At 55.1% G+C, this 12,375-nt stretch overlaps 1 protein-coding gene across 12 annotated transcripts in view; it reads left to right on the top strand.

The window, feature by feature from the left end:
- The window catches only part of Tns1 (tensin 1), a 170,999-nt gene extending 158,731 nt beyond the window's left edge, over positions 1 to 12,268 (top strand). For all 12 annotated transcript variants that reach the window (XM_048808529.1, XM_048808528.1, XM_048808527.1 and 9 more), the window contains 10 exons: positions 545 to 1,536; positions 4,283 to 4,369; positions 5,078 to 5,209; positions 5,565 to 5,657; positions 6,303 to 6,380; positions 7,964 to 8,035; positions 8,288 to 8,456; positions 9,633 to 9,701; positions 10,127 to 10,159; positions 11,740 to 12,268. In XM_048808529.1, the coding sequence (XP_048664486.1) occupies positions 545 to 1,536; positions 4,283 to 4,369; positions 5,078 to 5,209; positions 5,565 to 5,657; positions 6,303 to 6,380; positions 7,964 to 8,035; positions 8,288 to 8,456; positions 9,633 to 9,701; positions 10,127 to 10,159; positions 11,740 to 11,884 (1,870 nt within the window). In that variant the 3' untranslated portion in view covers positions 11,885 to 12,268. The remainder of the gene's footprint in view (positions 1 to 544; positions 1,537 to 4,282; positions 4,370 to 5,077; positions 5,210 to 5,564; positions 5,658 to 6,302; positions 6,381 to 7,963; positions 8,036 to 8,287; positions 8,457 to 9,632; positions 9,702 to 10,126; positions 10,160 to 11,739) is intronic.
- The last annotated feature ends 107 nt before the right edge of the window (positions 12,269 to 12,375 follow it).

Raw genomic sequence — 12,375 nt, 5'->3', positions numbered from 1 at the left:
CTCCCGCCCTCCCTTCCGTCCGTCCTTCCTTCCCTCCTTTTTGTTTTGAACCAACCAGGAGTAGAAGCCCAGTCCTGCCTGCTCAGGGCTTATGATGACAGCAAACCCAGAGACACAGTCAGGAGGCCCTCATAGGAATGGGAGCCAGGTGGTTTGCCTCCCTCTCCAGAGTGAGTTTCTGTGATGCCGGAGGCTTCAACAGGACGCCACCTTCAACTTTCATGAGGGAGATTTCTTGGCTTATGGCTCAGTAGTCAGCAGAGTGCTGTGGGAAAATGTAGGCTTTGGAATCAGACCCAGCTGAGTTGAAACCCCAGGCTTTTATGAACTGTGTGGTCCCGAGTTTACTGTTGAACCTCTCTGACCTTCAGTTTCTTCTTCTGATGGATCCATGAGGTGATATAAAAGCCCTGACTCTGGCCGACTGCAAGTGGAGCTATTATGGTTGCTATTAGTGGTTGGAAGGAAGCTGGGTACTTCCCTCAAGGACCACCCCCCTTCATTAACTGCCATTTGCTGACCTCTCAATCTGTCCTCTCTCTAGCACTTCAGTGGGGAGTTTCCCATCAGGGGAGAGCAGCGACCAGGGCCCGCGGACACCCACCCAGCCCTTGTTGGATTCCAGCTTCCGCTCCGGCATCCTGGGGCAGCCCAGCCCTGTGGCCCAGAGAAGTTACCAGAGCTCTTCCCCTCTCCCGACCGTGGGCAGCAACTACAGCAGCCCCGACTCCTCACTTCAGCAATTCAGCCCTGCAGAAAGCCAGCCCCGCTCTCAGTTCAGTGTGGCCAGTGTCCACACGGTGCCCGGGAGCCCTCAGGCCCGCCACAGGACAGTGGGCACCAACACGCCCCCTAGTCCTGGCTTCGGCCGGCGGGCCGTCAACCCCAGCATGCCTGCTCCTGGCAGTCCCAGTTTGAGCCACCGCCAGGTCATGGGTCCACCTGGCCCTGGTTTCCATGGCAACACCGTTTCCAGCCACCAAAGCAGTGCGGCCACCACCCCAGGGAGCCCCAGCCTGGGCCGGCACCCCGGGGCCCACCAAGGCAACCTGACCCCCAGTCTCCATGGCAACGCAGTGGCCAGCCCTGGCAGCCCCAGCCTGGGCCGTCACCTGGGAGGGTCTGGATCCATGGTTCCTGGCAGCCCCAGCTTGGACCGGCACGTGGCCTACGGTGGCTACTCCACCCCTGAGGACCGGAGGCCCGCGCTGTCCCGACAGAGCAGCGCTTCCGGCTACCAGCCCCCGTCCACACCCTCCTTCCCTCTCTCCCCTGCCTACTACCCGGGCCTGAGCAGCCCCACCACCTCCCCCTCCCCGGATTCTGCGGCCTTCCGGCAGGGGAGCCCCACACCGGCCCTGCCAGAGAAGCGGAGGATGTCCGTGGGCGACCGGGCAGGCAGCCTCCCCAACTACGCCACCATCAACGGGAAGGTGTCCTCCTCGCCGGTGGCCAGTGGCATGTCCAGTCCCAGTGGGGGCAGCACTGTCTCCTTCTCCCACACGCTGCCCGACTTCTCCAAGTACTCCATGCCAGGTGGGCCTCCCCTCCCGTGTCCACCTCTCCTGGGGATGAGCTGAGTCCAGGAGTTAGGATATCTGTCCTCCTCTCGGTTCTGACAATCCCTTTGCAGACAACCCTGGGGGTGGGTGGCCGACTGTTGGGCCTCAGTTCAGGGTGAGGATGAGGATGAGGTTGACGGACATGATAGCATTACTCTTAGGTACCCGCACCTTCAAGCCACTCGTGAGCATGTACTCTGTGCTAGCCTCTGGCCTAAGTACTATCTCACTTAATCCTTATGACCTCCCCCCACCCCCCAGGAAGGTACAATTACTCCTTTTTACCCAGGAGCAAACTCAGGATTCCAGAGGCTCTGTTGTTTGCCCAGCATCCTACAAAGTTAATAAGTGGCAGAGCTAGGTAGGCTTCCAGTCCAGGCCTGTATTACCCCCCCCAAACTAATGCTCTTTAGGCATTATTGGAGTTGTCTTTATCATGTGGCCATATCTTGAGGGCTATTGTGATCTAGCATGACTTTGAAAGGGGTGCCTTCCAAACCTGTGCCTCGCTTCCTTTGGTCAGCCCCAGGTGCGCACATGGCTCCGAACAGATCTGGCAGCCAGATAGGATGTGGACTGGGGCTGATTGACACGGGGGGTTTTTACCAGGGCTTGGTTTCTGCAGACCTGTTCTGTGGTCCAGGCAGCTTTGCCTGTTGAATTCCTCACTCATCCCTAGGACTTGGCTCATTATCTAAACCCAAAGGTCAAGGCCTCAGGAGACCTGCAGTTTCTCAAGCAGACTGGAACCCGTCTGCATGCAGGGTCGCCCCAGGCGATCAAAGCAGATTTGGAATATTTCAGGCAGCTTAGGATGGGGCCCAGCTGCCCTGATCCCCCGTGTCACTCCTAGGTCCTGTACTGGGCCTGCCAAGCTGCGACACCTAGAGTGACCCTGCACCCCCCTGCTTCCTGCCGCCCACTGGGGACATCTGGTTCCCAGTCCCTCTCCTTGAAGGAGGCAAAACTTGGAGTAGTTGGACACTTCCTGTTTCCCACCATCTTCCCTGCTTAAAATAGTTGTGGAGTCAACACAGGAAGGCTTAGGGGGCTGCAGCCACCTCTGACAGCTCGTTAACCTAGCAGGGCCTGGGTCTCCAGAGCAGGGACAGGCGGGCAACAGTTGCGGGGGCCCAGCCCCTCCCCAGGCGTCCTGCATACAGCTGCCAGGAGAGTAGCTGTCCCCTCCCAGCCCTCCAGAGACAGGCCCCCAGGCTCAGGGAGCTGAACCACAGTGGAAATTGACTAAGCCCTGGAGTCTCGGCTGGGGGCCTCCTTAGCTGACAGTGTCCTTAGCGCAGGGCCTCGGCTCCAGGCTCTGAAGACAGGGGAGGGAGGTGTGGGGTGGAAGGTCCCTCTCTCCTCTGCTTTCCTTTTGTTTCTTTGGTGCCCAAAGATGAAGGAGCAGAACAGTGAGAAGGGTTCTGTGCTAGGGTTCTGCGGCACAGCGTGGCTTCTCTGGTTTACAAAACCCGATGGGATCTGAGGAACTGAAGAGCGGCGCTCAAAGGTGCCAAATCTAAAGAAATGATAAGAGGCAGAGGTGCTCATCCCCTGCCTGGGACAGTGCTCGCCGGGTGCATGTTTGAAATGTGGTGCTGTATTCCAGAAATTCACACAATAGGACCTGCTGATAAGGCGCAAGGATGAGGAAAGAGGCCGGAAAGCGAGGGGCCCACACCCCAACCCCTGACCCAGAAGCTGTGCTGGGGCCGGTGCTCACCTGGCCCCAGGGTCTCTCTGTGGGTCACCATCTGTAACCCACCAAGCCACTCTCCCTCCAAGCCTCTCTCCTGATTGTAAAACTGCACAGCGGAACCCAGTTGTCTGAGCTACCCCAGAACATAGCACCCCAGGAGAGATCCCCAGGCCTGCTAAGGAGCTGGGTGGAGGGATCACAGCCAAGAAAGCTGGCCTGGCGACACCCTGCGGAGAGCCTCTAGGCCCTAGGCCAGTCCCTCATACTTGTCCCAGGGTTGGAGTGATTTTTTTGCCCTGTGTGATTGCAGAACGCTGGCTTTCCATGTGGGAAAGAGGAGGGGGATCAGGAAGAGAGGACAGAAAGGGGTCTTCCTGCCCTTGTCATCTGCAATGCCGCAGTTGGGAGGCTGAGCCTGTGGGGAAGGGGGAAGGGTGGGTCTTAGCTGTGTGGGGAATCTGCTAGGGGACGGGTGCTGGGAGCAGGGCAGGCTCTGGGTTGGCTCTGTGGGATGCCCAGCAGGCAGTGGGTGGGTGAGAAGTCCCTGCTCTGTCCCTTCCTGCTGTGCTCTGTGATGTTTGAGGACACTACTTTCTGTGTCCCCCTGGGTATAAAGTACCATATTCTTGTTGGCTTAAAATAGCAGAAATGGGGCAGAGGCCAGGAGTCCAGCACCCAGCTTGGTCCCTGGTGGGGTTCCGAGGGACCATGGGCTCCAGGCTTGCCACATCCCCCTGGGTCTGGAGGTCCTTGGTGTTCTTTGGCTTGTGGCTGTGCCAGCCCGTGTGGCTCCCTCTTCACATGGAGCTGTCTCCACGAGTCTCTGTCTCCTCTTTTGAGGACACATCCTCCTGGACCAGGGCTCTGTCCAGCGTGCCTTCATCTTAATTGGATTCCATGTGCAAAGACCCTCTTTCCAAATAAGGTCCCATTCGTGGGCTTTGAGGGTCAGGACTCATTTCAGCGTCTCTTTTCAGGGAACAGAGTTCAACCCGTAACACTTCCCATTCTTCTCCTGCAGACAACAGTCCTGAGACCCGGGCTAAAGTGAAATTTGTCCAGGACACTTCCAAGTATTGGTACAAGCCTGAGATCTCCAGAGAGCAAGGTGAGTACTGGGTGGTTCTGGTGGTTCTGTGGTCCATAGAGGACAGAGCTGGCTGCTGATCACCATGTCTGACTTGGGCAAGGAACACAGTGCACTCATTCCTCTTTGCAGTAGGTAGTGGTCACAGAGAGGGAGCTGGGATTGAAGTCAGACAGTAAGAAGCACTTCCCACATCAAAGGGAAGGCTGGCAGAGCATTGGTGTGAATTATTTTTGCAAGAGTCCATCGGAGCTTTGGTTTTCCTGGACAAAGTAGGAGGACAGCCAAGATCATATGAAGCCTCAGCTCGCCATCTGTATGATGTGGGAGATTTTTGCATTTTGTAGAAACAAATGAAGTTGTGAATATGGGAATAGAGACGCGGCCCTCTATGGGTTCTCAAGGAACATCTGTGGGGTGTGGGTGTGGCTCAGCAAGGACTGCCTGACAGCCCCACTGGCCCGCTGCTTTGTAAATAAAGTTTTATTGGAACAAAGCCACGCCCATTAGTTTACAGACTCTCACTTCCAGCTGCAGCCATAGACTTGAGTATTTTCGACAATCTGCGTGGCCCCCAGTGTTGACTCTCTGGCCATCTCAGCCCAGGAGGGCCCTTGGGAGTGTTTACACTCTGACTTTAAAGAATGTCATCTCATCCAAGAGAAAACAAAGTTCCAGGGGCAGCCAGGGACGCCAATCTCATGTGCCCTCTTCCCTCCTCTGGTGCAGCCATCGCACTCCTTAAGGATCAGGAGCCAGGGGCCTTCGTCATCCGTGACAGCCACTCCTTCCGGGGGGCCTATGGGCTGGCCATGAAGGTGTCTTCGCCCCCTCCGACCATCATGCAGCAGAATAAGAAAGGTGACATCCTCCTCCATAGACTGTGTGTTCTTCACGGTCTCTTCAAACCCTGGGGTGCTGGGGGGCCCCAGGGTGCTGAGCAGGACCTAAGTCCCACAGAGCTGGTGCCTGATAAACAGCTCTCCAGAAGAGCGTGCCCTGGGCTTGTGATGGTGGCGTCGGGGAACAGGGAAGCAGGTGTCTGTCCTCTCTGGAGGGGCCGGTGGTGGTCTCTGCAGCCCCAGGCTCCAGCCTCCCCATCTCTGCGACCCTCTCTCCCACCCCAGCCCCGTGCATTGAAGAAGAGGTAGAGCAGCCTTGGGAGTCCGTGGGGGGACTCTGTGAAAAGTGACCCATTTCTTTCTCTCCATCCCAGGAGATCTGGCCCATGAGTTGGTGAGACATTTCCTAATCGAGACCGGCCCCAGAGGAGTCAAGCTCAAGGGCTGCCCCAATGAGCCGAACTTTGGTGAGCTGCCCCCACCACTGTCCCTGCAGGAGGGGTTCAGCATCTTGCTGAAATGATAAGAGACAGAGGTGCTCATCCCCAAGTTCTCTCCCCCGTAATCCTGTGTGGTAGATGGCACCGTCCTTGTTTTGCACAAGGGAACTGTTAGTTAGACTTACCCAAGAAGGCACAGGTAACAAGTGACTGACCTGGGATTTGATCCCACAATTCTCCAATGCTGCTATCCTGTTTATTTTTTAGGGGGGAGGGGTGTGGGGTCATCACTGGAGAGACTTAGAAAAGATGTTAGGAGGAACTGTAAAGGGAAGTTGTTAGGTCACAATATGACTGCTAGAGGGAGTCTTTGGAATCTTCTTCCTTGAGTCTTGCTAAAAAAAAAAAAAAAAGGGGGGGCATGAATTTTCAGCTCTGAAAATTCGTGGATAAGAGAGAGGTAATAAAGAAGCCGAAAGCTGCGGGTAGCTCCGTAGCTAAGCACACCTGAGGTCCTGGGTTCCATCTCTAGCCACACACACACACACACACACACACACACACACACGGAAAGAAGCCCGGTGGGGTGAGGCTTCCTGGCGTTTGCGCCCGGCCCTGGCTGGCCTCTGACTCCCAGGAGCGCTGCCCCTGAGCTGCTGTCTCTTCCTGCAGGCTCCCTGTCCGCCCTGGTGTACCAGCACTCCATCATCCCTCTGGCTCTGCCCTGCAAGCTCGTCATTCCAAACCGAGGTAGGACGTGAGACTCCCCGCGCTCCAAAGGTGCCCTTGAGCTACCTCCTTCGTGACTGGCCCTGCCAGCTATTCCAGAATGTGGGCCAGGGGTGGAGGGCACTGGCCGTTTTGCCATCGTGGGGAAATTCAAAACCTCTCTCTCACTCACTTCTTTTTCCTGATAAAAAAGAAGGAAAAGTTTGCGGGCGTGGTGGCACACACTTGTAATCCCAGTGGCTGGGGAGGCTGAGGCAGGAGGATCACGAGTTCCAAGCCAGCCTCGGCAACTTAGCGAGACTGTAAACAACCTAGTGAGATCCTGCCTCAGGATATCAAATGTAAAGGACTGGGGATGTGGGCAGGTGGCTCAGTGGTTAAGTGCCCTTGGGTTCAATTCCTGGTACCCCCCAAAAGAAGGAAAAGTTTATTTAAGAGTTGAACGCCAGGGGCATATGTAAGTTGTCTTTCCAGATGGTTCTAGAAAATACTCTGGAGCCTTTAAGAAATTCATACTGAATTCTCAGAATAAGCCTCATCCCCGGGGAAGGCCTAAGACGTGGGAGAGTCAGGAGAAGAATGTCCTAGAGGTTGAGATAAAATCTCTCATATTAGTTGATGATTTTTATCTATTCAATTCAGTTCACTGAATTATTAATAATAATTGGCCAACATTATTAGCTTAAAAATTCCAACACAACTTAAGCAGCATTATTAACCACCCAGTTTAGACACCAATTAAATTACATTTTTATGGAATTCACTGTGGAAGCCCAGCAATTACAAAGCTGTTTGACTTTGAATTGTATAAACCTGTGGTTCTTGAAATGTGGCCCCCAGACCAGCAGGCTGTGCATCCCCTGAGAACTTGTTAAATGCCGGCATTCTCAAGGTCCACTTCTTCAGGAACTCTAGGTTGGGCCCAGCCGTCTGCATTTTAACAAGGCTGCACACCAAAGTGTAAGCAACACTGGTTACAAATGAGACTCGATGCTTATTTGTTGTTCTGATTTTGTTTTTAAAAGTTTTAGTGCTGGAGACTCAGTGGCACATGCCTGTAATCTCAGCTACTGGGGAGGCTGAGGCAGGAGGATCACAAGTTTGAGGCCAGCCTCAGCCACTTAGCAAAGCCCTGTCTCAAAATTAAAATAATTTAAAAGGGCTGGGAGGTAATTCAGTGGTAAAGTGCCCCCGGGGTTCAATCCCCAATACCATGAAAAAAAATTATTTAGGTATAGTTGAAATAAAAACAGTAGTATGCACTGTGTTTAATGTGTAAAATAATAATGTGTAAAAAAATAATGCTTTGATAAACACTATATATGGGTTGTTTGAAAACCCTGGGTCGTGAGTTCCACTTAGCAAGTGGCGGGCTGAGGGTTCGAGCCCAGCTCTCCTGGACCCAGAGCTCTCAACCCCTGTGCTGGGTTCTTAGAGCAGCGGTGGAACATTCCACCTGTAGGTAACCCAGTGCCTCCCACCGGGGCCAGCCGTGGAGAGCGTGTCCTTGGCACAAAGCGTTTGCAGAAGTTACCTGAGGCCCAGCCCAACCGTGCTTCTTTCCAGCTCTAGGGTTTTAATTACCAGGCGAATTTTTGTCTCAGACCCCACAGATGAATCGAGAGATAGCTCGGGCCCTGCCAACTCGACTTCTGACCTGCTGAAGCAGGGAGCAGGTGAGTGGTCCCTGGAGACTGGACCCCTGCCCACGACCTTCTTTCCACCTTCCTGCTTGGGCCTTCTGCAGGTGCAGGTGGAAGTCTGCCAGGCCCAGAGGTCTCCAGGCAGATTATGTTCCTCTGTGTAGATGTTTTGGCCCGAGGCTGGCCTGAAATTGATCTGCTACCTTTTCCCTCAAGAGTGGACCTGGGGCATCGTCTCCACCGACTCCAGCCTTCCTGATTCCCATTTGGGTCCATTTCTTGTAGCCTGTAATGTACTCTTCGTCAATTCCGTGGATATGGAGTCACTCACTGGGCCGCAGGCCATCTCCAAAGCCACATCTGAGACGTTGGCTGCTGACCCCACCCCAGCTGCCACTATCGTTCACTTCAAGGTCTCTGCGCAGGGAATCACACTGACTGACAACCAGAGAAAGTAAGCCTTGTCTACTTGCTCCCGGGCAGGGCTCTCCTTCCTGCAGCCCATCCGTGCCTCCACTCACCACCGCCCACCAACCCATCATCCCTTGCACCTCTCAGCCCACCTATTCTCCCATCCATCTATCTTGCTTCATTCTTTATCACAGTAGCTGTTCATCCATCGATCCATTATCCATCCACTTGTTCACACACTCATCAATTGGTCCATTCATCTACTTACTCGCATCCATCCATTCCCTATCTATTCTATGCCTACTTATCCCTTCATTTGTGTGTGTCTCTATCCATCCAGCCAGCCATCATCCACCCATCCATTCATCCACCCACCGACTCATCCATCTACCCATCCACCCATTCTCCATTCATCCACCCACCCATCTATCCATCCACTGATCCACCCATCTACCCACCCATCCATCCATCCATCCTCCACTCATCCATCCATCAATCTATCCACCCATCCACCCATCCTCCATCCCTCCATCCATCTATCTTCCATTCACCCATCCACCCACCCACCCATCCATCCATCCATCAATCTATCCATCCATCCATCCATTATCCATCTCTCCATCCACCCACCCACCCATCCATCCACCCATCCACCCATCTATCAATCCTTCCATCCATCCTCTATCCACCCATTCATCCATCCTCCATCCACCCACCCATCCATCCATCAATCTTTCCATCCATCCATCCATCCTCCATCCATCCACCCATCCATCGATCCATCCATCCCTCCCTCCATCCATTCATCTATCCATCCCACCATCCCTCCATCCTCCCTCCCTCCCTCCCTCCTTCTACAAGGGTCTGCCTGAACCAGGTAGTCAGCTCTCGATACAACTGTTTAAAAGGTCCCTCTTTCCAGGAGCAGAGTCTTTCTTCCCAGGCTCTCTCCTAACCATGACCCCAGTTCATTTCCTTCCTCCTTTAGGGTCCCCCCATTTCTTATTCCTCAGTGTCAGTTTCTTTTCCAGCCTCTGGCTTTTGGGCTTGTTTCTGTGGCACATGTCTCTGTTCCTGTGCATCACTCGGGTCTCCGACTGAGCACCTCAGGCCATCTTGCTCTGTGAGACAGTGACCCACAACAGGCACAGTGTGAAGTGGCCTGGTGGAAGCAGACCCTCCCATGCTCATTCTCTGTTCTCTGATGTCTGAACCACAGGCTCTTCTTCCGAAGACACTACCCCCTCAACACTGTCACCTTCTGTGACCTGGATCCACAGGAAAGAAAGTAAGTCTCTTGGAAACACCTTCCCTCTCAGCCAGCTCACGCCGCTGGAGAGAGTGTGTGTACATGAGCACAGATGCGCGAATTCTCAGTCCAACTGGAAGATCCGCCTGTGTCCAGGGGAGTGTGCATAATTGCGTTGGGCATTTTTTGAGTTTTTTTCATAGATCTGGAGACTCTCCTGGGACTCAAATGCCCATTTTTACCCCCTCTGGCCCAACCCTGACCCTGACCCTGTTTCTCCCCTCCACACTGTGGGAGGTAGCCTGGCAGTGTTTGCTCCAACTTGAAAGCCCCTGGGTGACCTTGGTCGTTTCTGTCCTGCAGAGGTCGGGGCTCCTCTGCTTGCCCCAGAGAGTCTGGTCTGAGTGGGCGGTGCTCTGGGGACAGGTGCAGTGATTTACCCTGAGCTGACTTTCTCTCCACAGGTGGATGAAGACAGAGGGAGGTGCTCCTGCTAAGTAAGTGTGGCTTCCTAGTCCACCAGCAGGTGGGGCGGGGCAGGTTTAGAATCCGCAGCCTGGGGTGGGGAAAGGCCAGCAAGGATCTTTGTGCCAATGTCACTGAAGTCTGGAGAAACAGTACAGCCCACGTGTGTGGCTTTAGCAAAGGAGAGTGTGTCCTGGTGGGACAGAGTTGGAAAGGCTTTGGAAAAGAACGAATATTTTAAAATGGATCTTAAAAGACAGGTAGAGTTTGCTCAGGCTGAAAGGTAGGAGAGAGATGGGTTTAATGGGAGGAGGTAGCTTGACCAGCAATCTGGGCAGGGCTGAGTGTCCCACAGAGAGGCTGCTGAATGGTTGTTGGCTGAAGAAAAGGGACCAGAGGCAGCCAGGCCACCTCCAGTGACCAGGAATCTGGGTGTGATCAACGCTGGGGACTTGGCCTTGTTCAGTCTTCATAATCATCAAGGACTCTGAGTCCCCATGTATTCTTGTGTCCCTGCCAGCCGGCCAGGCAGGCCAGGGCTTGCAGTGGGGGCAGGTGGCAGTGTCAGGGCAGGCATGGGTTGGCCAGGTCTCTGTCATGGCAGAAGCAGGCAGACAAGGCTGGCATGCCTGTGTGATGGGAGTTCAGAGATGACCCCAACCCTGCTCAGGTCACCCCCACTGCACTACAGCCCTAGCCAGCCCAGAAAGGGAGGAGCTGGGGGCTGCCCTGTGGACCCCAGTGACTCCAACACCTGGGCACTACTCCAGCTCCTGAAACCAAGCTGGAAGAGTAAAGTTGTGGGAAGTACAGGGCTGTGTGTGTGAGTGTGTGTGAGTGTGTTTGTGACTTGGCTAATTTTAGCCGGGCAGTGCCGTCTGAGGCAGAGGGGTGTCCATGGGCATCTCCAGCTGTCCCGATTTCCCCATCTCGCTCTAATTAGCAACACCCCAGCTGGGAGGGGCCCCGAGCTCACATTCTGTTCTCTGCCCTTGTATTTTTAACTCTGTTTTGCAAAGAGAGAATGTTAGGTCACTCCCGTCTTGGTGCCGGAGGGGACAGGTGTGGGGTCCCCTCCTCCTTGGGTTCTCTGGGCTTCCCAGCCTCTGGACGAGGCGGCTGTGTGTGTGTGTGGGGGGACCTGCCCGTTCTTGGTCACCCTGACCTCCTGGGGTGCATGGTGGGTGCGTGATGGGTGCCTGGTGGGTGCGTGGTGGGTGCGAAGGCCCCATCCTGGCTGGGCCCCTGGCCTCCTGGTTTGCTTCTGTGCTGTTTATGGGAACAGTCGGGTTGGATGGGGCTGGGAGAGGCTGCTTGAGGAATGCTCCCACTTTATTTCTGGTCTCGTCCCCACCCCGTACTATCCAGTCCTGTCCTTCACCCCAGACCTGCTCCACCCCTCCAAGGGGAACGTTCGCCTGCCCTGAAACAAAGCGAGACGCTGTCCCCAGCCTTGACCTTGCTGCGGGGGAACCAAGAGGGCTCTGTCTCAGGCGCCCTCCTGTCCCTGAGGCCCGGGGAGGCTGGGGACGCAGTGTGGCAGGCTGGGCGTGCCCTGGCCAGGGTCCTCCTGTCTTCCCCTCTCGCCCACCACCCTCTCCCACCCCTGCAGGCTCTTTGGCTTCGTGGCCCGGAAGCAGGGCAGCACCACAGACAACGCCTGCCACCTCTTTGCCGAGCTCGACCCCAAGCAGCCTGCCTCGGCCATCGTCAACTTTGTCTCCAAGGTCATGCAGAGCACCGGCCAGAAGAGATGAGCCCAGACCCCTTGCCCAGGGCCAGGGCAGCGGGGACGGGGCACCTGGGGAGGGGACCTCTGAATCCTGACCACCTCGAATCCACAAGGAGGACTTTGGGCTAATTTTGGAGAAGGAGAGAAGAAAGTGTAGCGTTGGGCGAGGGAAGTGAATTGCAGAGGGGAGGGGAGAGGGAGAAAAAGCAAAAAAAAGACGGAGGAGGAGACGCAGGTTCTCCTGGGCAGATGGAATCGGCAGCCTCCCAGAGCCTCCTAAGCCAGCCAGGTCCCCTCACTCCCGCCCCCTCTGAGAGGACAGAGCTCCTCCACGGGCCTCCTTGGGATCCACATTTTGGGGGGAAAATGAAAAAGCTCTGTGTCCCTCGCCACCTGCTTTGCAAGGACAGTTCAAGCCAAGAGAGTCTTTTTCTGGCCACCTGAGGGCGGGTCGCTGAGCCCTTAGGCTGGCGGGAGAAAGGGCGTGGAGAAGCTTTTCCTTCTGACACTATGCCA

This window comes from Marmota marmota, unplaced genomic scaffold (genome assembly GCF_001458135.2).
Source record: "Marmota marmota marmota unplaced genomic scaffold, marMar, whole genome shotgun sequence".
In the NCBI taxonomy this organism is placed as follows: domain Eukaryota; kingdom Metazoa; phylum Chordata; class Mammalia; order Rodentia; family Sciuridae; genus Marmota; species Marmota marmota.
The sequence above is the reverse complement of the archived record's forward strand: the minus strand, read 5'-3'. Positions and strand labels throughout refer to the sequence as shown.